Genomic DNA, 20,586 nt, shown 5'->3' with positions numbered 1-20,586 from the left:
TAAGGATAGCGTGACTGCGTTACAACAAACAACGTGACCAAGTTCGATTTAGCGATGAAGTCGTGTCTGTGCATTTTCGTTCTTTTTCACTCGACAAATCTTTACACATTGGTCACCTCAGCTTCATCAAAGCCTAATATTTTGTTCGTTCTTGTTGATGACCTCGGCTGGAGTGATGTGGGTTTTCACGGCTCGAAAATAAAAACTCCAAATGTCGACAAACTGGCTAGCGAGGGGGTCGTTCTCGAAAACTATTACGTTCAGCCCATATGCTCCCCCACAAGAGGGGCTTTGCTGTCTGGAAGATATCCTATACATATTGGTAAGTATTAATATATTGACTACCTTCAAATCGCTTCAATATATTAAAACTGGAAAGCTGATAATCTGGTGCCGTTGTGTGAGATTATGTCACCAACATTCTCCTGACGGTGTTCATACATTTCTTATAGTAGAAGTTAGGCGAATTTACTTCCTAATGCTCAAGTTGTTCCTTTTTCTTTAAACAGGCTTACAGCATGGAATTGTTCACACTGGGTGTCCATTTGGTCTGCCTTTGAATGTAACAACTTTACCACAAAAGCTCAAAGAAGCTGGTGAGAATTTGGATTTGAAATCAAGAAATATTACATAAATTATCGTTGAAGTTATGATCCTCTTTTGTGGACCTGAAATCTAAGCTAAGCTAAAATGTACCCCTTTGCCGGGTATAATAAATGTTATGTAAAGAATGTGCTTAAATAGTTTGTATAGTGTGATCGTAACTTGTAAATTTATATAAAATTTAGAATTTAACTTGTTTTAAGAAGTGTGATTTGTTTATAAAGACACAGTGTCTGCTTATCAGAGGAGGCCAGTGATCACTAGCACATCAGTACACTTTGCTTTTGTGTTATTGCTTATCAAGTCACAGGTAGCCCATGGTCAAACTGTAAGCGATTATCATCTTACATAATGTGTACTGCCAGAAAATATCATTCCATACCTCCCCCCCCCCCCCTGGGGGGGACTCCCATATGGCGTGGACAGGGATGCTCGTTGGAAATTTTGAATTTAACCCCTAATAGAGACCAATCTGGGCGTGGCCGAAGCTTATGCAGACCCCTAAAACAGACCAGTTTAACAATAGACAAAGACAGTTTGTTACAGTGGACTTTAGATATTAATGGTATGGAAAACTTTGTTTATATGAATTGAGTAAATATAAAGAATCAAAATTCTTTCTGTTTTGTTATTTCTTCGCGTGCAACCCTTAACGAGACCTTGACAGCTAAAAATAATGACATTTTGCCCAGAACACCCTAAGCGAGGCCAAAATCTGAAATTTACACCCCTAAGCGAGACGACAAGCATCCCGTCCATTCCATATGGGATTCCCCCCCCCCCCCCCCGGGCTTCCCCCACTCCTCTGGAAATTCCAGTTAAGCTTCATACATTTCTTTCAATGTTTTGGTCTTACAAAACCTCCCATGCCGGGCCGCCAGGAAATTCCAATCCCTTCTGTGGGGAAAGTATGCATATTTTCTGGAACTGCACAATAGCAGTCATCTGCAAAAATTAAGACAATTTGTATGGGAAAATTTATGATCGATTTTTAAGGTGGTAGAAATACTACTTGTAGGCTCTTAAAAAATGCTCTATCTTACTTCCACAGTGTATTGGTTGTTCAGTCTGTTCGCTTTTTCTGACAATTTGAAGGAATCTTAGTGAGTTATCGCTTCCTAGGTTTCCCACCCTTAAGATCTAGAAAAAGTCTTTCTCTAATAGGGCTACCTGTGATCAAGTCCAGTAAGATAAGAAATCAAATTAAAAAATAATAATGCCATTATTCTGATGAGAGGACAATTCTGACAACTGGACAAATGATGTTATCTTGAATGCTCTTTCAGGTTACAGTACACACATGATTGGAAAATGGCACCTGGGTTTCTACAACTGGGACAGCACTCCTACATATCGTGGCTTTGATACATTTTATGGATTTTATAATGGTGCCGAGGATCATTACACACATGTGCAAAGTCATTTTCTTGACTTCCGCGACAATAAAGATATTGTTAAAGATATGAATGGGACTTACTCTGTTAATGCATTTACAAAGGTCAGTCATGTGCAGAAAATTATTTGTCAACGTGCATTTCTGGATAAAATTAATGTTTGATCTACAATGAATGTGCATGTGATGGATCAGGTGTATAGCAAATTATCTTAATTACTAGAAATCAACTGTTAAACACTCTGGGGTGAATTTAGGGGGACCAAGTAGCCCCCCCCCCCCTTTTTTTTTCTTGTATGTAATGTTCAAAAATTTAGAATTTATTTCAAATACAGTCAAACCCCTATAAAGCAGCTGCTGATTATAAAATGGCCACCTCTATTAGGTGGTCAGTAATCGAAGTCCTGATGACAGCTTGTCTATTGTTTATACCTCTATTAAGTGGTCAGACCCCTTTAAGTGGCCACTATCCATTTCCCCAAGGGTAGCTGTTTAATCATAGGGTTTGAACTGTACACAATTGGGTTTCAGTTGAGTTTATACATGTAAATATTTACGGGGGTGAGGGGTAGCTTGCACAGTCTGCTGCAATTTATCTGAATTTTCTGGATCCATCCCTGTTGAACTGGAATATGAATTATTTTATTTGCAAATATATTAATAGCATATATTAGTAATCTTATTATAATTATTAATAAAATTATTTTTAGGTATTTAGGTATTTATTATTGCTAAAGTACATAATGTTATACATGTTGAAATGAAATATGCAAGTTAGAGAATGTGATGATTATCAATTGTTATGTAGCTAAAGTTTATTTGAATCTAACACCCACTCTTATTGGGTGATATGTGGTGATGACTGTCAAAAGTATGGCTTAATCTAAATTTCAGCGTGCAGAGCAGATTGTGAAATCCCATGATGCCAGCAGCCCTTTGTTCCTTTACATGGCATTTCAAAATGTTCACTCCCCTGTTGAAGCACCTAAAGAACATACTGACAAGTATGCCTTTATAAACGATACTATTAGACGAACCTATGCTGGAATGGTGGATATCATGGATGAAGCAGTTGGAAACATAACAGAAGCATTCAAGGAAGCAGGGTATTGAAAGTGTTTGTTTGTTTGCTTATCAACTGAGAGTGAGGTCTTTACAGGCAAATCTCAAACTGAGACCTTGCTGTATTGACTCAGAGTGCGATAGTGAGGCCAATATGGCAAGGTCAAGGTTTGAGATTTTCTGGTAAGTCCGAACATTTAAGATTAATAAGTTGTTTATTATGTGGCTTTTTACACATGCTTTTGTTTTGCGGGCCTGTAATTGGCCCATGGGCATTACGGGAGAAAAATGCCCTAGAATTAGCCAATCGGAGGGCGTGTTACATTGTATATCAGCTAACAAACACAAGCCATATAATCGTTTTTATTTGTTCAGTTCCAGACCTGAAGAAAGTGTTTTTCTTTCCTGATTGAATCAACTGTTCTTTTACCTGTGTTAAACTATATTCTTATAATTTCCTGTCTTTTATCTTTGTCGGGGTTGAGGGAGTATGGGGAGGTTGCATTTTAAATCAAACAGACAAAAGTGAACAAAATAAAGGATCTGCACTTAAATACTTTCTTTGTAATTTCTTGTCTTTTATCTTTGACGGGGTTTAGGAAGTAGGGGAAGGTTGCATTTTAAATCAAACAGGCACAGGTTATGAGTGAACAAAATAAAGGTTCAATTTAGAAAAGATTTGGTTTTTTGTTTTGTTTATCAAGATTGTGGGACAACACTGTTATGGTCTTCAGCACGGACAATGGAGGTGTGCCGAAGAATGGCGGCTATGACTATCCCCTGAGAGGACGTAAGGATACACTGTGGGAGGGAGGAATCAGAGGGGTGGGGTTTGTACATGGTAAAATGCTCTCCAGGAGTGGGGTGAACTGTACAGGGCTTATCCACGTGACTGACTGGTACCCAACATTGGTTAATCTTGCTGGTAAGTCAACTATCGCTTTGAAGGATTTTCATTTGAGAGCTTTGGTTTGACGTGTTCTGGCTTAGTTCATTTTAAAACCTTGTGTGGTGTGCTGTAACTAATCCGAGGAAAGGTATTTTATTCTCAGCCAAGCAGATCAATAGTAATTTGGCCCATGTCTTTTCCCGCGTTCGCCACTGGTTGCAAGTGTTCCCGCGCTTGTCGCTTGGTGCTAGTTACAAGTTTTCTTTCGCTAACCATTGGTAACAAGTTTTCCCGCCTTCGCCATTCATGATTGGTTACAGCCTTTCCCGCGCTCGTCACTGGTTTCAAGTTTTCCCGCCTTTGCTACTTGTTTTTTCGATTGGTTTCTCGCGTTATTTTTGCGTGTTCTTATGTGATATATGTTTTCACAAATCTTTCCTAGCGCAACACGCTTAACACGAAATGAATAAAGAACTCAGTAACGATCCTTCTAAATTGTCTTTCAGCGCAGTAAAAGTCATGAGGTCAAATCAAGATTGCTTCTGGTTTTACAACTGACGATTCACCGAGAAAACAACGGGTTTGTTCCGATGGGGTATCGATAAAAAAAAAAAGTTTCACGAATGTTTTGCTTGTCAGGTGGGCCTGATCGATTCGCTGCACTTTTCATTATACTTCTGCGAACTGATGAGAGCTGTTGTGTGGTTTACAGGTGGCAATCTAAGTCCCGAGGATCTTGACCTGGACGGACATGACGTGTGGAGAGCTATTTCATACGGCGATGCTTCTCCCCGATCAGAGATCCTTCACAATATAGACATCGAGTCTTTTCCTGACTCGCAACTCGGTTTTGCATATCAAGGCATTGGTCTTCGTTTAGGAGACATGAAACTTCTTATGGGTGTCCCGAACATCTCATACTTCATTCCTCCAGAAGACAGAGGCTGTACTCAGACCAACAAGTTGTCTCTACAGGACCTAGAGAGTGTAAGTGTAAAATCAATCAATGAGAGAATTACAGAGTCGAACCCCTATTAAGCGACCCACTATTAACCGGCCACTCCTATCAGGCGGCCAGTAATCAAAGTCCCGATGGGGTCTTTTCTATTGTTTTTACCTTAAAGTGCTATCACCTTCCTCATTAGTTTAAAGATGCCACCCAGATCAATTTGCTTTCTACATTCCGTATAGTATTGATTCCATTTAGCGCCCGGGGTGCTAATTTAATTTTGGTAGTTCAAGAGAGGGCACATATTGGAGAGGGGTCGCTCATTAAGCTTACTGACGGGGGCCTTACTTCGGTTTGAACGTATACACCTGTGCATCCGAATGTGGTAAAGCACAGATACTTTGACTCAAGAACTTTAACAGTAGGGGCTCTGATAGTCATAATGGTCAATGTTAAGTTCAGATGAGAAAGCAGACTTCATTTGTCATTCTTCTAAGCAGTCAATTCTATTCTGTCTTGATGTCACTTTCGATATGGTGGCGCTGGCCCTAATTGGGACGGTGCGCTAATTGGAATAGGGGTGTTGTCACGGGAAACTGGCTCCGTTTCCAGTGGCAACTCCTTGTCGTTCTTTGACCTCATTGGCAGCAAAGCGCGTCAAATTTCAGGCGACGATATTGCTACCATTGGAACCGAGAAACCAAAGCTCAGTCGCGCCTTCCTCAACTGGCAATTGTAGTATTGGAAGTAGGGTGCTAAATCGAACCATTTCGGTATAGCACTAAGATGACAGACGCCATTCTTTACTTTGAAATGAAACTTAGATCCTGCCGATCTCGATGTTGTGCGTTTTTGTTTAGTTAGGCAAACACTCTGGATGCAAGGTAGCAAATCTATTAGGAAAAATACTGGGGAATAAGTTGGTTAATATGAATGTGACAACCCCTCTTCTGAATCTTTTGCTAATAATTTGCATATTTCGGGGAAAAGGTTGTTGTTATTCATCGTGGTAGATGCAATAATAAAGTGTATTATCGTTTGTCTCACGATGTAGTCACTTGAGATGTAGATCGCGACGTTTCGACTGCTTACTGCTAGTCTTCTTCAGGCGATAAGGTCGACTGATTGCACGGTATCATTTATATCACAAAGGTCGGCTGTGATTGGTGCATTTCGATCCTCCTATTGTTCCATTGTTCCGGCGAGTAGCTGTTCCCTCAGTGGTCCGCTGTTGTACTGTTCTCCTGTTGTTGCGTATTTTGATCGTGGGTATCCATGCTTCAAGAATTTCAATTCCACTATCCCTGTTGATGTTATTAGTGTGAAGTCTTATATGACGTAGGGTCAAGGAAGCTATTCACATAAGACTTCACCCTAATAACATCAACAGGGATAGTGGAATTGAAATTCCTGAAGCATGAATGCCCACGATCAAAATACACAACAACAGGAGAACGGTGCAACAGCGGACCACTGAGGGAACAGCTACTCGCCGGAACAATGGAACAATAGGAGGATCGAAATGCATCAATCACAGCCGACCTTTGTGATATAAATGATACCGTGCAATCAGTCGACCTTATCGCCTGAAGAAGATTAGCAGTAAGCAGTCGAAACGTCGCGATCTACATCTCAAGTGACTACATCATGAGAGAAACGATAATACACTTTATTAATTTGCATATTATGATTAAAATACATTAACAGATTTGCTATCTGTTCTGAACCGATTCGTTATATGGGTACGTTTTTCAAGTGAAGGAAACCTAAAGACAGTTCTTACTTATTAGGCACCAGTTAAATGGTCTCGGGTACCCGAGACAACCCTCCCTTTGGGGCAACGTCGAGCGTTTATATGTATGTGGAAACGTTGTCCCTGTAAAGGCCCAGTCAAAGTTGACCCTGCTTGATTATCGATAACCCTTATTGAATAATCAACTGTGCAAAGATGTCACTTTCTTTGAGTTTCCATCGGTCATTCCATCACAGTGGGTTTTGCCGAGGTTAATTTTCACTTCTTTGATACGAACTTCTGCTTTAAATCCTAAATCTACGCATTACGTGACACTCGCAACGCCGAGAGGAGTCCCGGTTGAGCGAGCCGAAATGTTTATATGAAGAAAAGTTGTCCCGCTTACCAGGGTTACCCTACCTGCCAAGGCAAGACAACTCGCCCACCCGAGTTGTCTCGCGTTCGCGATCCTCATGTTAACGGTTGGTTGAATTTTGCAAAGAAGTAAGCTAAAAGTTACTTCGGCCAGGGTAACTCGGGGGGAGGGTTGTCTCGGGTACCCGCGACCATATAAATGGGGCCTTAGTTTGTAGTATAGAGCATTGATATTCAAATGAAGAGAACACCATAAAAGCCAATGGACCTTTACGTCTGAAATAGATTAAACGATAATTATTATACTGTAGTAAAACCAACTGCTGTTTATTACTGCTATTTTAGCCTCCAGTTCCCACTGTCGATGTAGCCTTATACAACATCACCGCTGACCCTTACGAGAAGAATGACCTCAGCCAAAGGTTCCCCGATATTGTGAAGAAGCTTCAAGATCGAGTGCAGTTTTACATGAAGGGGGCAGTGCCACCTGCTAACAGACCATCAGACCCTGAGGCGAGGAAGGTGGCCAAGAAGAACGGGGCCTGGACTCCATGGATGTGAAATACCTTTCCGGGCACGAGCAGAGTCAAGGAAACATTTTAGAATATTCTATATTGTTTGGACACCTCTGTCGTTTTCAAAGGTGTTTGTTTCGTATCTTTTAAATAATGTTTTGACTGCGTGGAATTGGTGAGCGGGAGACGGGCGTAGAGGACGACAGGATGAAGACTTTTCCCAACCTTGTGCCCAGGGCTTTTCCGTTAGGAGTTGGGAGAGGTCAATAAAGCCCTGGGTACGAGGGTGGTCTTTTTCTCCTTCTCGTTTTCACCAGGGATCTGAATTTCCTTTGGCACTTAGGATTATTTGCTATAAAATCCCGGTGTCCCCCGATGAAAGGCGTTATATCGGACAGAGATTTTTTTTGACACCTTAGAATTTTCCACTGCGCGAACTTTTTATTTCTAAAGTCGATACTATACTTTTTGCGATATATATTAAATTACCTTGAAACGAAGAAAACGGCAAAATAAAAGCTGACAGTGCCTCCCTCCACCCAGGAATATTTATGTATACCGAAGAAATTTGTGCAGCAGGTAATTGTGTGAATGCGAGTACGATTAAGAATTGAATAGAGCTTTCATTTATTATGACTGAGAAAGCTGCGAACGCGCGCGCTTAAATATGCACTGCTCTTCAAATAAACGACTTAACGAACCCTCAGCCGATCACAATGAAGTAATTTTCTCAGTCATGCAACAAATACCACAATAAATGTATGGAGGTCTTTAAAGACAATATATTTTTCAACTGAGTGATAACAGGGTAAGATTGTTAAGAAGGTAGATAGTAACACTGATGATCTTTAATAATCAGTAATAATCAATTGTATCTAGTAATAAACTGTTTATTAATCAACAACATGTTTTACAGATCATTCCTTAAGTATTACATGAATGATAGGTCGTCAAGTAACCATGTTTACACGTTAATTATGATCATTAATATATCTAATCTCCCCATCAACTGATTTTAAGTTCTAACTTGTATCGTGTTACAATTTTCTTTTAAATAACAAAAGGTTAGCGGAAGGGACGAGGGCCCTTCTAACGCGATTGAAATCTCCGTGTCTTGCCCGTGAAATCACAAAAATAGGTTTTTACAATGTGTCTGAAATTTTTTTGTTATTTCGTGTGGGTTTGAGTCATTTATTTACATATACAGTATGGGATTATGCCGCCCTAAAAGGGGAGATGTTGGAGTTGATTAACAGTCTGAAATGGATTTGGAAATGATTTTCAAGTACAGTGGAACCCCGTCAATCCGGTCTCGCCGTCTGAACGAGTGGCCTTAATTAAGGGGGTTCTTTATATAAGAAAAGGCCTGACTGAGCTTTTGTTCCGACCACAATAAAGTGGCCGTGATGACGAGGTGACCGTGATAACGAGGTGGTCGTGATAACGAGGTGGCCGTGATAACGAGGTGGCCGTGATAACGAGGTGGCCGTGATAACGGGGTGGCCGTAAGGCGGGGTTCCACTGCACGCAAGAGAACTAGTTTGAGCTCGGCGAGAAACAATGTCCGTCATATTCTGGTCAGTAAGTAGAATATATCAGGCTTGATCCTGAATTGAGTGGATTTAAAATATGATGGTCAGTCCAATATGGCTGCCATGTTGGATTTCAAAGCCGAGAGAGCGCTGGGAATGCAGTAAGGCCTTTGAGACCAAAGCGGCATAACTCCACAAAGAAATTACACCCCCTCCCTTACGTGGAGCTTATGTACATCATGCAACGAACACTATATTACAATTATTTATAAAAGCTACAAGATTGCGTCCAGTCAAACGGATTTGTTCTTTGTTCTTTGTGACGAACTTTCTCTCACTCGCGCCAATTTTTCATCCAGTCAGAAGTCAAACTAAAACCAATCGTGACTCATTCGCACACGTTTTCCGCGCTTTGCGTCAGCTACATGTTATCTCTTCGAGTTTTGATTGGTTCACTGTATTGTCTAGGTCTTTTGTGATTGGCTAGAGTGATTACTTTGGTTTTGGTCCTACCACACTCAATTAAAACCACTCTAATCAGCTTTTAATTTTTGTTGTTCGTTGTTTGCTTTTTATCAAGTGTGACGGTAAATGTGAATAGCCGTTAAGTCAACTTTGTCAATTGAGACCATTTTACATACAAGACGAGCAAATGCATTAAACTTACAAAACACACTGTAAATCTGAGATAAGATAACATCTGTTTCGGCCTCAAAACGCCCCCTTAACCCGGAGAACCTTGATCTGATTCCCACTTGTGGAACCATTTAAGTACAATTTAGACCAGAAAAGCCCTGTCAAAGAACTACCGTAAGCTGCCGCTTTTAAGCCCTGGGCTCATACAACTTCGTAAGGGCTTTTGGATGGGTTTATAAACAGAGGGGCTTACAACACGAATAAAAAACCGTACGTTTCCAAACGAGCCATAGCTACACATGTTGATCAAAATAGGTTTTTCATTTACTAGTAATTAAGCTTTAAAACATCATAATAAAACGAATTCAAGTCAAGGAAAGCTAGGGGCGGGGGGACTTATATCCGAACGGGCTTAGAACCGGATGCATTTTTTGGTTTACATTTCGATGGGCCAAAAACCGGGAGGACTTATACGCAGGGGGCTTATAAGTAGCAGTTTATGGTATCTCAGCCCACTTTGAGACTCATACCAGCCCGTGAAAATTACCTTATGATTCTGGCCCTAATCTAGAAAACCAAATTAGATTCCATATAAATACGAAATTTAACTCACCAAAACTGTCCAAAATGTTTGAAATACGGTGCAAAAACCACAAAGGATGTATTAAACAAACCACATTGACTTATTAAGTTATTAACATTACTTTATGCAGTCATTATTTTGTCATACTTTGCAACTGAAAACACAATTCAGATTCTGAAACCACGCCAAACATAATAATACCGCAAACCCGTGTGGCCTGCGCGTGCGTTATATCTGGATGTCTTCTGCACACATCAGCTTCAAACAGACCATATTTCTGTGTATTTTGGATGGAAATTATTAAACACTGCCTTAGTATTTTCATCTAAAGGATGCCTCTGAAATATTTGCGAGGTTTGTTTTAAAAAAGTTGTCGTTGGTGTTTCGGTCGTGGTTACTATGGTCTCAAACAGTCCACAACTTGCCAAGGAAACCTCTGACTGTTACCAAGACTATCATGGTCTCTTACGTTTACCCAAGGGAGTTACACAGGTTTGAGGTGCGTCAGGTGATGAGTTGTCGTCCAGCTCTTCAGTTGCAAAGTATGATTGAATTAAAAGCCTTGGAAGTTTTGGACAGCGTGGCGGCAGGCGTGGGAAAGCAATTTACTGCTAACAAGTTAATACTAACAAGCGCGCGAAAATGTGCAACTGGTGAAAAGCGCGGGAAAACAATTTACTGCTAACAAACTAATACTAACAAGCGCGGGAAAATGAGCAACTGGTGAAAAGCGCGGGAGACTGAGTCGCGTGAGTCAAGCCACGATCGGCTTTGGTCTTGTATTTGATTCGACGGAAAAAAAGTGAACAATTAGTTTTCCTCTGATTTTTTGACTATGTTGTGGGAGCTTGCTTGTTCCGACAACGATTACAAATTCAAAGCAAAAGATAACTGTAAGCTTTTGTTTCAGCTGACCAAAAACATTCCAAAGCTGTTTGGACTCTTCTCCTTTTCAAAATAGTCCGGGAATAGTTTATCCATACTTTGGAGAGTGTCTTTGTCTTTAAGGACTGACTTGTCGAATTCTATTTCCACATATAATAACGCATAGCTGGGTATCTTGGCAAGTCCAGACATTCGCATAACGTCAGTCCCGTTACTGGTAAATGCTGGCAATGTAGAGAACAATTCAGAAGAACTTGTTCTTATAACAACTCTATTGACGGGCTTACCTACCCTTAAATGGCAATAAACGTAGTATATACCGCCTGTAGAAATATTAAACTTTGCCTTGGATACTACATTGTTATCACTGGAAAGGTAACTCTGCCAAGACAACTGGGCCGTCAAATCATCTGGAATGAAAAGATTGTCACATGTTCTATTAGAACTAGATACTAAGAACAAGATTTTCCTGTCTAGCTGATGCTTGATTGTAAATTGTTACATTACGCCCACAATCGTAAAAAGTCTCTTCCAGTTTTCTCCAAAGAGGAATTTCTAATATGGGGAACGAAAGCGGAGGAGGTTAAAACTAAACATGGCGTAAATCACTTAGTTGCAAGACTTACGATTTGCTAGCCTGAAGTTAAGCCGCCTTCCGGAGTCAGGACTATAAGCGACCAGAAGAGACCCCAGAGTTTCAGACTATTTTTTTTTTTTGTAATCTTCAGAATAATTATTTGATTGTATTTCGTACTTAATTTCGCATTTTCCATTTTTTGTAGGTCGATTAGTCACAGCTACGTCGAATACCTACACATAACTCAAACTTCATCTTTATCTGCTGATGAAAAATTGCTCTGCCTGGAGAACAAGGAAGCTTCCGAAAACGTCTATAAAACTGTCAACCCACTTTATCTCATGGCATTGCTTTCGGACGCAGAAAGAAACACAAATCACTTGCCTGGTGGGGCTGATGGAGTAAACTACTCAGTTTATTCTTGATACGAATTCAAAACATGGCAGCCACAAAGAATCGTGTTAGTAACTCACTCTACTTTTACCAGAAATCAATTCTCCACGTACAATTTAATGAGTACCTTTATAATTCGTGCTGTTTTTTGTTGCTTGAAGAGTGTGGGCTGTCAGTATATAGGCGTGGATAAAATCTGACGTAAGAAATAACAAGAATAAAAGTAACATCAGATTTCGTGTCAAGTTATTGCAGCTTCTCAGTAGACTTCCTTATCAGGGTTTTGCGGGAGTTACGAGCCTGGAGTTAGCTGAAGTTGTTTCGCGGTAGATCCTAGTTCAACTCCTCGGTCATGCTTGTAAATAGCCAACTGGTCTGCCTCCCGCCGGTTGGGAGTTTTAAGCCTATTATGTTTAGTTGATATATTTGTTTCTTTCATTTAAAGTGGCATGCCTGTGAACTAGCTAGGTGTAGCAAAGCGTATTGACCACTATAAACAACAACATTTGAACATTTTTTTTTGAGCCACGCCCCTTAAATCTTTCTTAGCCACAGTTGAACATCGGAAAATGACTTAAAAAATCAGCCACTTTATCTTATTTGAAAATGCACAGATAATGATCAAGAGTGGTTAGAACAAACGCGCAGCCCTCAAGAGGGGATACAAAAGTTCTTGCCATAGTTTCGCGCCTTTTGTGAGTGTATAGCTGGACAGACCTGGGCTAAAAAGAATCTAATACGTTTCCCAAGCGCGAATTTATCACTGAACAGTCTTCTTACCAAGTGGCTCCGAATTCCTCACTTGGTCTATGTACACTTTTAGTATTCCAAGAGAATATGAAGGGTAAGAGAATCCAAGTAGCTTTACACGCATTTCCATTCTCCACGGAAATAACCACGCAACGCGCTTGGTAATATTATCTACGGAGGATTTGAGTATCATGTCTAATTAACAAATTGACGTCAGCTTTTTTATGCGTCTGTCCTCTTATTGATGATGAATTGCGTCATAACATTGTCAAAGTGGCTGTGGAACCACGAGCCGCAGGCGAGTGGTTCTGCAGTAAACTTTCCGCAGTAAATTTCGGGTATTTGGAATATATTTGCTGTAATTGTTTTTTATATCTCTTTTCTCTAAGTGTATATATATATGAAATACCTTTTCCACGGCTTGGCATACAGTTCTTTATCATGGTGCAATTGACATCTAAATTGATACAAAATACATACTAGTTATGCAACACTTTCGAGTTATACCTAACAATTAGATTATGAGCTCGAGATTTCTATCACGCGATAGAAATAGAGTGAGAATAATCTAATTGCTTAAGTATAAATCTACTAGTCGTTCAAAACTTTATCAAAATCCTCTTCACCGACACCTCGAAAACGCAAGAAGCGGCCGTCACTTCGGTAACAAACGTACACTGCTACGCTACTCACTGACTAAGCAATTAGATTATTTGCTCTCGATTTCTATCGCGTGATAGTTGACGAGGGTGCAGTCCGAGTCAACTATCACGCATAGAAATCAAGAGCGAATAATTTAATTGTTTTAGTATAAATCTACTAGTCGTTGAAAACTTTATCTAAACCTTCTTCACAGACACTTCGAAAACGCCAAGAAGCGGCCGTCATTTTGTTAACAAGGGCACGCTGCTACGCTATTAACTATCTATCACAGAATAGATAGTGAGTAGCGTAGCCAATCAGAGAACGGCATGTTTGATAGACCGCTAGTAGATTAATACTAATCTGTTGTAGATAGTGAGTAGCTTAGCCAATCAGAAAACGGCTTTCGTGATGGAACGCTAGTAGATTTATACTAGCATGGAATATCCTACGAGTAAAGGCTCGTGCCTATACCAGTCCACTGGCTCAGCCATGATGGTTTATTTAAACAATAGCCTTCATTTTGCGCGAAAATATGCAGGGATATTTGTCGGCGGACATTATCTTTTCCGAGAGGCGAATAGTTTTCCGAGAGCGTAGCTCGAGGAAAACTGTGAGCTTTGAGGAACAGATAATGTCCAAGGACAAATATCCGAGCATATTTTCGCGCCATCTGGAGGCTACTGTGTTTATTATCCTTCAAATATTTTTCGCAACGCAGGCAGTTTTGAAATTTGGGAAACATTGTCGGATATTCCCCAGTTTAAGCTGGGAAATATTCGGTCACGTGACGCGTTTAGACCCACCGCGGGCGGGCGAAAATGTTTGATGGATTATAAGGGTTCTTATAGGGCTCTTATAATCCATCGAATAATCAGAGGATGAATTGCTTATTCTGACGAGGCATATATTGTAGATAAGCATTCCTTTATAAGCTGGCACTGGCGAATTCAATTAGTATGAATGAATGAATGAAAACTTCATTAACCCTCTACTAATAGGGGACACTTAAAATAAATAAAATAAGTTATTAAAATTTAAACACCTAAAATTTGACTATTTACAATAAATGAAATTTAACTACTTCATTTACATTAAAAGACTGAAATTTAACTACCTTATTTAACAATCATTATTATTTAATTAAATAAACAAATAAGTTATTCGCAAAGAGCGTTCCCGAAACAAGCTTGGTGGTCATGTACTACATAAGACAGAGTTCTCGCATTCGTGTTCTATCTTGTAACCTGGTAAATTGTTTTAGGAGGGGAGGGAACCGGTGCTGATCTCTACTGAGCTCGGACGGTACAGTTGCAAGCACAGCTAGACCCGAACGCCAACTTTAAGCTTGCCTAGGTCACTCAATAAATAGGAACTGTTGTAACGTTTCCACCCAGTTGACCCTCACCTTTCTTAAGCTCCTCTGCACAATGCTTTAATCTCTTACACTTCTTACTGCTATCATCTGCAAAAGATAGTCAACCCTACTCAATATTTACAACTCACTAGTTCAACCTCACTTTGATTACTGCAGCCTTGTCTGGGGTAATTGTGGCAAAACATTGTCGAAAAAGCTACAAAAACTACAGAACCGTGCTGCACGTGTTATAACTTCATCAAACTATGACGTAGATGTCCGATTCCTTATTTCACAAACTCAGCTGGAAAGACTTGAAATCTCAACGTCAAATTCAGAACGCCTTAATGGTTTTCAAGTCTTCAAACGGTCTTGTTCCGGAATATCTCACGTCTAAATTTATAAAGCGAAATGAATCAAGCTATTCTCTGAGGGATTCGATAAACAAACATGTTGTTCCCTTTCCAAGAACTAACTACATGAAAAATAGTTTTAGTTACAGCGGCGCTACCCTTTGGAACAGCTTACCCTGTAACATTAGAGAGTCTGGTTCATTGGACAAATTTAAACGCCTTCTCTACCATAATTTTTAAACACGGCATTCATGGAAACCAGGATTTTTCTTAAGTGGTATATTAATGTAAGTTAATTTAATGTTAGGATTTGGATTTTTAGTCATTATTATGTGATTTTTTCTACCTGATGTTTTTACCGTGTATAAATAATGATTAAAGATCAAATATCAAAATTAAAGATTAAAGATCGAACACGTACAACATAAGTCGATAGGTTTTCGAAATTAACTCTTTGGAGTTTTGCTATCTTAGTAAAATACTCTTCTCAGGTTTCCTTCAATTCAAAGGTAATTTTGTACGCGGCTTATAAATGACTGATCGTGAGCTGGCTGAGCATCTTGAAGCACGCGGATCTTAAGGGAAAGTTGATATAGAATGCAGCCTTCCATTTTGTTTCTCATTTGAAAATCTGATGAAAATATTGAAGAATTTCTTTAGTCGATTCCCAAGGACTTTTAATTTGTTGAGAATTATATATTCAATGAAGCTGGTTGTATTGACGAAAAATATACAAGTATCATTTTGTTTTTCAGAGGTTTCTGTAAAATTCCCGCACGTATCAGTCCAAAGCTGGTTAGATGGAAAAAAAAAAAAAAGAACTTTCATGTTTCAATCGACAGCTTTGATGGTTCGGAAAGTAGTTCGAGAGAAGAAGGGTAACTTGAAGGAGTTAATCAAAGTTTTACTTCTGATTCTTATGTAACTAGAAGTTGATATCATAGAATATACGTTGGGCATTAATTGTCAGCAGACAGGCTAAATACTAAGATAAGACATTAACGGGTTTCCGCGGGAGAAATTTCAAGAGCTTACTCTCGAACTGAACAATGTGTGCCTTTACAAGAATGTGCAAAACGTACTGACGACGCGCTGAAGTGTACACAATAAAAGTCTCAGCCTTTTAAAAAGTGTCACTGAATCTTTTCAGCATCGTCGAAGGGGACATCAACTGTGAGCCAATGAATATATAGTATTGCAAATGCCTTTATCAATACAGGATGTTTACGAAGCTTTTTGATTGTTTTATTTCTTCTAGCGCTGTAATTATATAATCATTTCCTTCCTTCCGTCAGACAATCCTCCAACGCAAAACCGCAAAATCTATATCCTTTCATTTTGTTTGTTCACGCGGAAACTGTCCTGGATCGTGAACCTAATTTCGGGTTATGTTTCCACGTACGTGTTGATCGAAGCTGATAACACTGGAGAGGAGCTGAGAGATTAACACAAGCCAAAGTAAATAGAGACATGCTGTTCATATCAAGTCGCAATAACTACAGAGTCATCCGGATAATGCTTTGTAAATTATCAAACTACAGGTCAGGCAAAGTGTTCTTATTTCCGGTACTTGATCTCCGTTGGTAAGTAAAACTTGCTGCTGATGTGCTGCCCTAAAAGGTTTGGCTTTGGTACGTGCTGTTTTTCCGAGTCCAAAATCCGAGTCTGTTTCTTTGTCCGTGTTTCTTTATCAGTGATCTTGACAGTGTTTATGGGATCAAATTTAGAATAAGAGTCTGTAACTAGTGTTGAAACTGGATAAGGGTCAATGTCTATTAAAACGGATGTATCCCGGGTAAATAACTGAATATTGGCATGGCTCTCAAGGGATTACTTTTACAATTGAAAGCTACCGAAACCTTTTCAAATTTGATCTTTAAAGCCACCCAATAGATCTGTTGTGCCTCCTCTCTATTTTTCTCATTTTGGCCTCATTTCCTGCACCTAACACGTGAAAAAATGTACGTCTATTGATCGTTCCACTTCATCTTCTGACACGGAAGTAACGCGCTTAAAATGCCACTCACTGCAAGAGGCACTACCAAACAAGCAGAAAAATTGTTATATTTTATTTTTCACGATCTTAACGTTTAGGCGAACCAAAGTTTAGCATCATCACAGCTTCAAGATGATTTAAGATGACGCGGATTTATCTAGGACCAAGGGTCGCTAGTTGACTTAAGATTGTGTACGTACGTAATTAACGACTGCCGAAATCAACAAGGCACCAAAACAACCAATAAACAGCTACACTTACGTTTGTCTTTATCTCTTTTGTCTCGGGAGACCTGTAAAGTACAAATCAAAAGAAGAAGCAAAGTTAACCTAAGGTCGTAACTCACCGATAAAGAAGCTTATGGATGTTTTAAGTAGGGAAGGTGGGAAATTACGCATAATGAATTTAGCTAGGCTTGCAGATTAGCCTTTAATGTAGGAAAGACCTTCACACAAAAGTCACCTTTTGCATATTTGAAAACACTTGCAGTATATTGTCCATCTTCTCCTTGACACGTCCGAGCTCTTTACGTAATTTCTCGTTCTTTTGCTCTTCCTCCGCCAGTCTGTTGGACAATTCTTCCAGCGATTTGCTCGATTCTTCCAGGCCCTTGGACAACGAGTGTAGTTCTTTGAACAAGACAAACAACAACGAGCCAGCGATAATCACACCGACAAAAGTCTTCATCCATCGAAGAGATTGATTTTGCTGCGAAAAACTTTGTCGTACTTCAGTCATCTTGCCTGTGTTGCTTTACGGTATTTCCTCGAAGCCGACTCAATAGTGTGTTTGTGAGGCGCCCGTTTGCCTTTACAAGTCAAGGAAGCTGAAGTATTTCACGGAATTTCGATACTTCTATTTGTGATATCTTCGCCACATATTGTACTGGACACGTGATCTGTGTTTACGGCATCACTCGTTGAGTCATGATTTCTTGGGGACTGCGGATTCCATTTTGAAGTTTCTTTTCAGGGAAACCTATTCATTTCTCAGAAGTCTCTTACCGAAGTATTATTATGCAAAATGGACCTATGTTTACGTTTGGATAAACTTTCTAAGGTTAACAATACAAAAGAATAAAACTATATGTACACTTATGTCCGTACATTGTCAGTTGTTAGCTGTCATTTTATAATCCATTCTGTTGGGATTCTTCGAGAAAAACAAGCTAAATACCTAGAAACGTCTACAGAATAAATTTTCTAAATGAGTCTGAAGCAATGGCCGAGTCGTGTCGCGTTACAATGCAAGGAGCAATTTTTGCATTTCGTTGTATACACGACAGTTGAGTTTTCAACGTATGTTACAGAGCTGTCTGTGTGTTATTGCTTTAAAAAGGCCTCCTTCTGTACCTTAATAGATTACACAATTTCATTAAAAGTATGTCATTGTGATGTGATTGTCGAACACATTAGTTAAACGCTGGACTTTGGCTTCTACACGGGCACTGACAGATGACGTAAAATCTGAACCATGTCGCGGATTTAAGGACTGTATGGACGAAGAACATATTCGTGTAAGCATGAAATTGCGTAACTTCAGACGAAAATGCTAGCTGAGCGAATGAATGTAATCCATACAATTAATTTATAGCTATAATAATAGCTATAACAGGAAACTGTCTCTGGTGGTGCCAAACGGAAATCCGAAATTTACCTTTAGTTCACTGAATTGCATTTTTCAAAATTAGTGTATTAACTCCACAGCAAAACGACTATACACAAGTCGGCTGCAAATGGAGAATTTGGCAACTCGTTTTTTTTCTTTTTTTTTAATCCATGGCGGTGTAGAACATCAGCAGAATCAGTGAATAATTCAGACTCAATGTCGCAAATGAAAGAGACTTCTGGCTGCGTTAAGTACATTCTGCGTTGTTGAAACGACACCGGTACTGAATTAAGTAAACACAAAACGTTCGATCGCGGTGAAAACCAACTGATTCATTTCTTTGACAACGAATCGAAACCATCGTTTTTTTCGTCCATAAATCTTCTCTACACTGATCGCATTTCGAAGTTATTAGGACTGTTTCAACGAACAAACAAAACATGAACACAAACGAATCGTTACAGCCTTGAGCCGTGACCCGGAAACGGAGATGTTCTTAATTCGCGCGTCGCTTTTAGCACTTCTGCCGAAGACGTTTGAATTGCATGATATCCGATTGGTTTCCGGATGTTCTGAATCATGGACACTATAGGGGAATTAAAGACATAAAATTGGAAAGATTGAAAAACAAGAAGAAAGCTACTCACCTTAAATGCTCCTCTATGAATCCAATAAAAGACTCGCTATTATTCGAAGAACACGACACACGTTCATTCGACTTCCTCTGTTTTCATTTCTCAGAATGCAACCTGATGCCACCTCTGTTGTCAAAACGCGATCTATAAAAAAGACCCTTGAGAATCGAATAAACGGTAACTTTCTAATTCATACGAACTCTAAGAAGGACCTCTCTTTGTACGCATATCATCAAACTAGGAGTATATTTCGATACGTGAAGCGTGTAAAGAATGCCTGGAATCAGGAATCGAAAGTGAAAGTGAAACCATTACAAAAAAATAAAGAGCCAATCAGCAAGCGATATGATAATTGGGCAGCTTTACTAGCTCTAACATTGATCAGGTAAAACGAGATTAAACCTGTAACAGTGTTCTTTAAACTGACACTGTCTGTCACAAGCCTGAGTCTTAATTATCCTTACTTATTACTATTCGTTTATTTTAGCGCTACCGGTAGTTCTCAGATGACAAGGCAATATCTTTTAGCTGATGGTCTTCATCAATTCTCTTTAGTTGTTTGCTGTACTTTTTAAGTATATTGTAAAGAGAGACTTTATGTTTAACAGTCCACAAACCAGTTAAGCATCCTGTATTGCTGTAAAGACGTGACATCGTATGAATGCAATTGCAATTGCAATTTAAGGGAGGGTTTCACGGTTCGGCGCGTGCCCATACTTTCGGGTGAGAATTAAGTAATTCGCTTTTTTACTTTATCACATGAAGTTCAGTAATTACAGGGTGTAATTTTTGGTAAGGTAAATGACTGATGCCCAATTTTGACAGCAGACTAGATATCAACGGTTTACATAGAAAGTTTCTAATTAAACACCGAATTTGTTATTCGGGCCAAAGGCACACACAAGTTATCTTCTCAAACCTGATTGGTTGCTCATAAACAGTGGAACTGAGTGGTGCTTCAGAGTTGGTACAAACAAAAGTTATACCAATGAGAAATATCACCTCTAATTCCTCTAATTACTGTTTGCTGAGCATGAGGCCCAGTAAATCATTCATGATGTGAAATTCGAACATAAAATCTGGAAGACTAATTTTTCTTAATCTAATATAACAAAATGAGA

At 39.5% G+C, this 20,586-nt stretch overlaps 2 protein-coding genes and 1 long non-coding RNA gene across 3 annotated transcripts; 2 read left to right on the top strand and 1 right to left on the bottom strand.

Annotated features, from left to right (window-relative positions):
* The first annotated feature begins 7 nt into the window (after positions 1-7).
* LOC110042239 (arylsulfatase B-like) lies at positions 8-8,422 on the top strand. Its single transcript, XM_020747592.2, has 7 exons — positions 8-322; positions 510-596; positions 1,890-2,101; positions 2,891-3,102; positions 3,763-3,983; positions 4,660-4,934; positions 7,349-8,422. The coding sequence occupies exons 1-7, from the start codon at positions 55-57 to the stop codon at positions 7,562-7,564; spliced, it is 1,491 nt and encodes a 496-aa protein (XP_020603251.1). The 5' UTR covers positions 8-54; the 3' UTR covers positions 7,565-8,422.
* On the bottom strand, positions 8,388-17,960 carry LOC110042241 (uncharacterized). Its single transcript, XM_020747593.2, has 6 exons — positions 17,685-17,960; positions 17,484-17,514; positions 14,925-14,981; positions 13,284-13,331; positions 12,252-12,320; positions 8,388-11,564 (listed from the first exon to the last, which is right to left on the bottom strand). The coding sequence occupies exons 1-6, from the start codon at positions 17,958-17,960 to the stop codon at positions 11,176-11,178; spliced, it is 870 nt and encodes a 289-aa protein (XP_020603252.1). The 3' UTR covers positions 8,388-11,175.
* Positions 17,111-18,319, top strand: LOC149108558 (uncharacterized). Its single transcript, XR_016208774.1, has 2 exons — positions 17,111-17,604; positions 17,787-18,319. It is a non-coding gene; the product is annotated as an uncharacterized LOC149108558 (long non-coding RNA).
* The last annotated feature ends 2,267 nt before the right edge of the window (positions 18,320-20,586 follow it).

The sequence above is a fragment of the Orbicella faveolata genome, unplaced genomic scaffold (assembly GCF_042242905.1).
Source record: "Orbicella faveolata isolate gen_17 unplaced genomic scaffold, um_ofav_v1 contig_25, whole genome shotgun sequence".
Taxonomy (NCBI): Eukaryota; Metazoa; Cnidaria; class Anthozoa; order Scleractinia; family Merulinidae; genus Orbicella; species Orbicella faveolata.
Note: the sequence above shows the minus strand (reverse complement) of the source record. Positions and strands in the feature narration are given on the sequence as shown.

Excerpts from the sequence above, each read along its gene's own strand:
- LOC110042239 (XM_020747592.2), top strand. The coding sequence starts at position 55 with ATGAAGTCGTGTCTGTGCATTTTCGTTCTTTTTCACTCGACAAATCTT. Across the intron at positions 2,102-2,890 it reads CTGTTAATGCATTTACAAAG|CGTGCAGAGCAGATTGTGAA; the intron begins GTCAGTCATGTG and ends TCTAAATTTCAG. Across the intron at positions 4,935-7,348 it reads CTCTACAGGACCTAGAGAGT|CCTCCAGTTCCCACTGTCGA; the intron begins GTAAGTGTAAAA and ends CTGCTATTTTAG.
- LOC110042241 (XM_020747593.2), bottom strand. The coding sequence starts at position 17,960 with ATGACTGAAGTACGACAAAGTTTTTCGCAGCAAAATCAATCTCTTCGA. Across the intron at positions 13,332-14,924 it reads TGCAGAGGAGCTTAAGAAAG|ATGTCAATTGCACCATGATA; the intron begins GTGAGGGTCAAC and ends GTATCAATTTAG. Across the intron at positions 11,565-12,251 it reads AAACAGCACGAATTATAAAG|ATGATTTGACGGCCCAGTTG; the intron begins GTACTCATTAAA and ends TTTTCATTCCAG.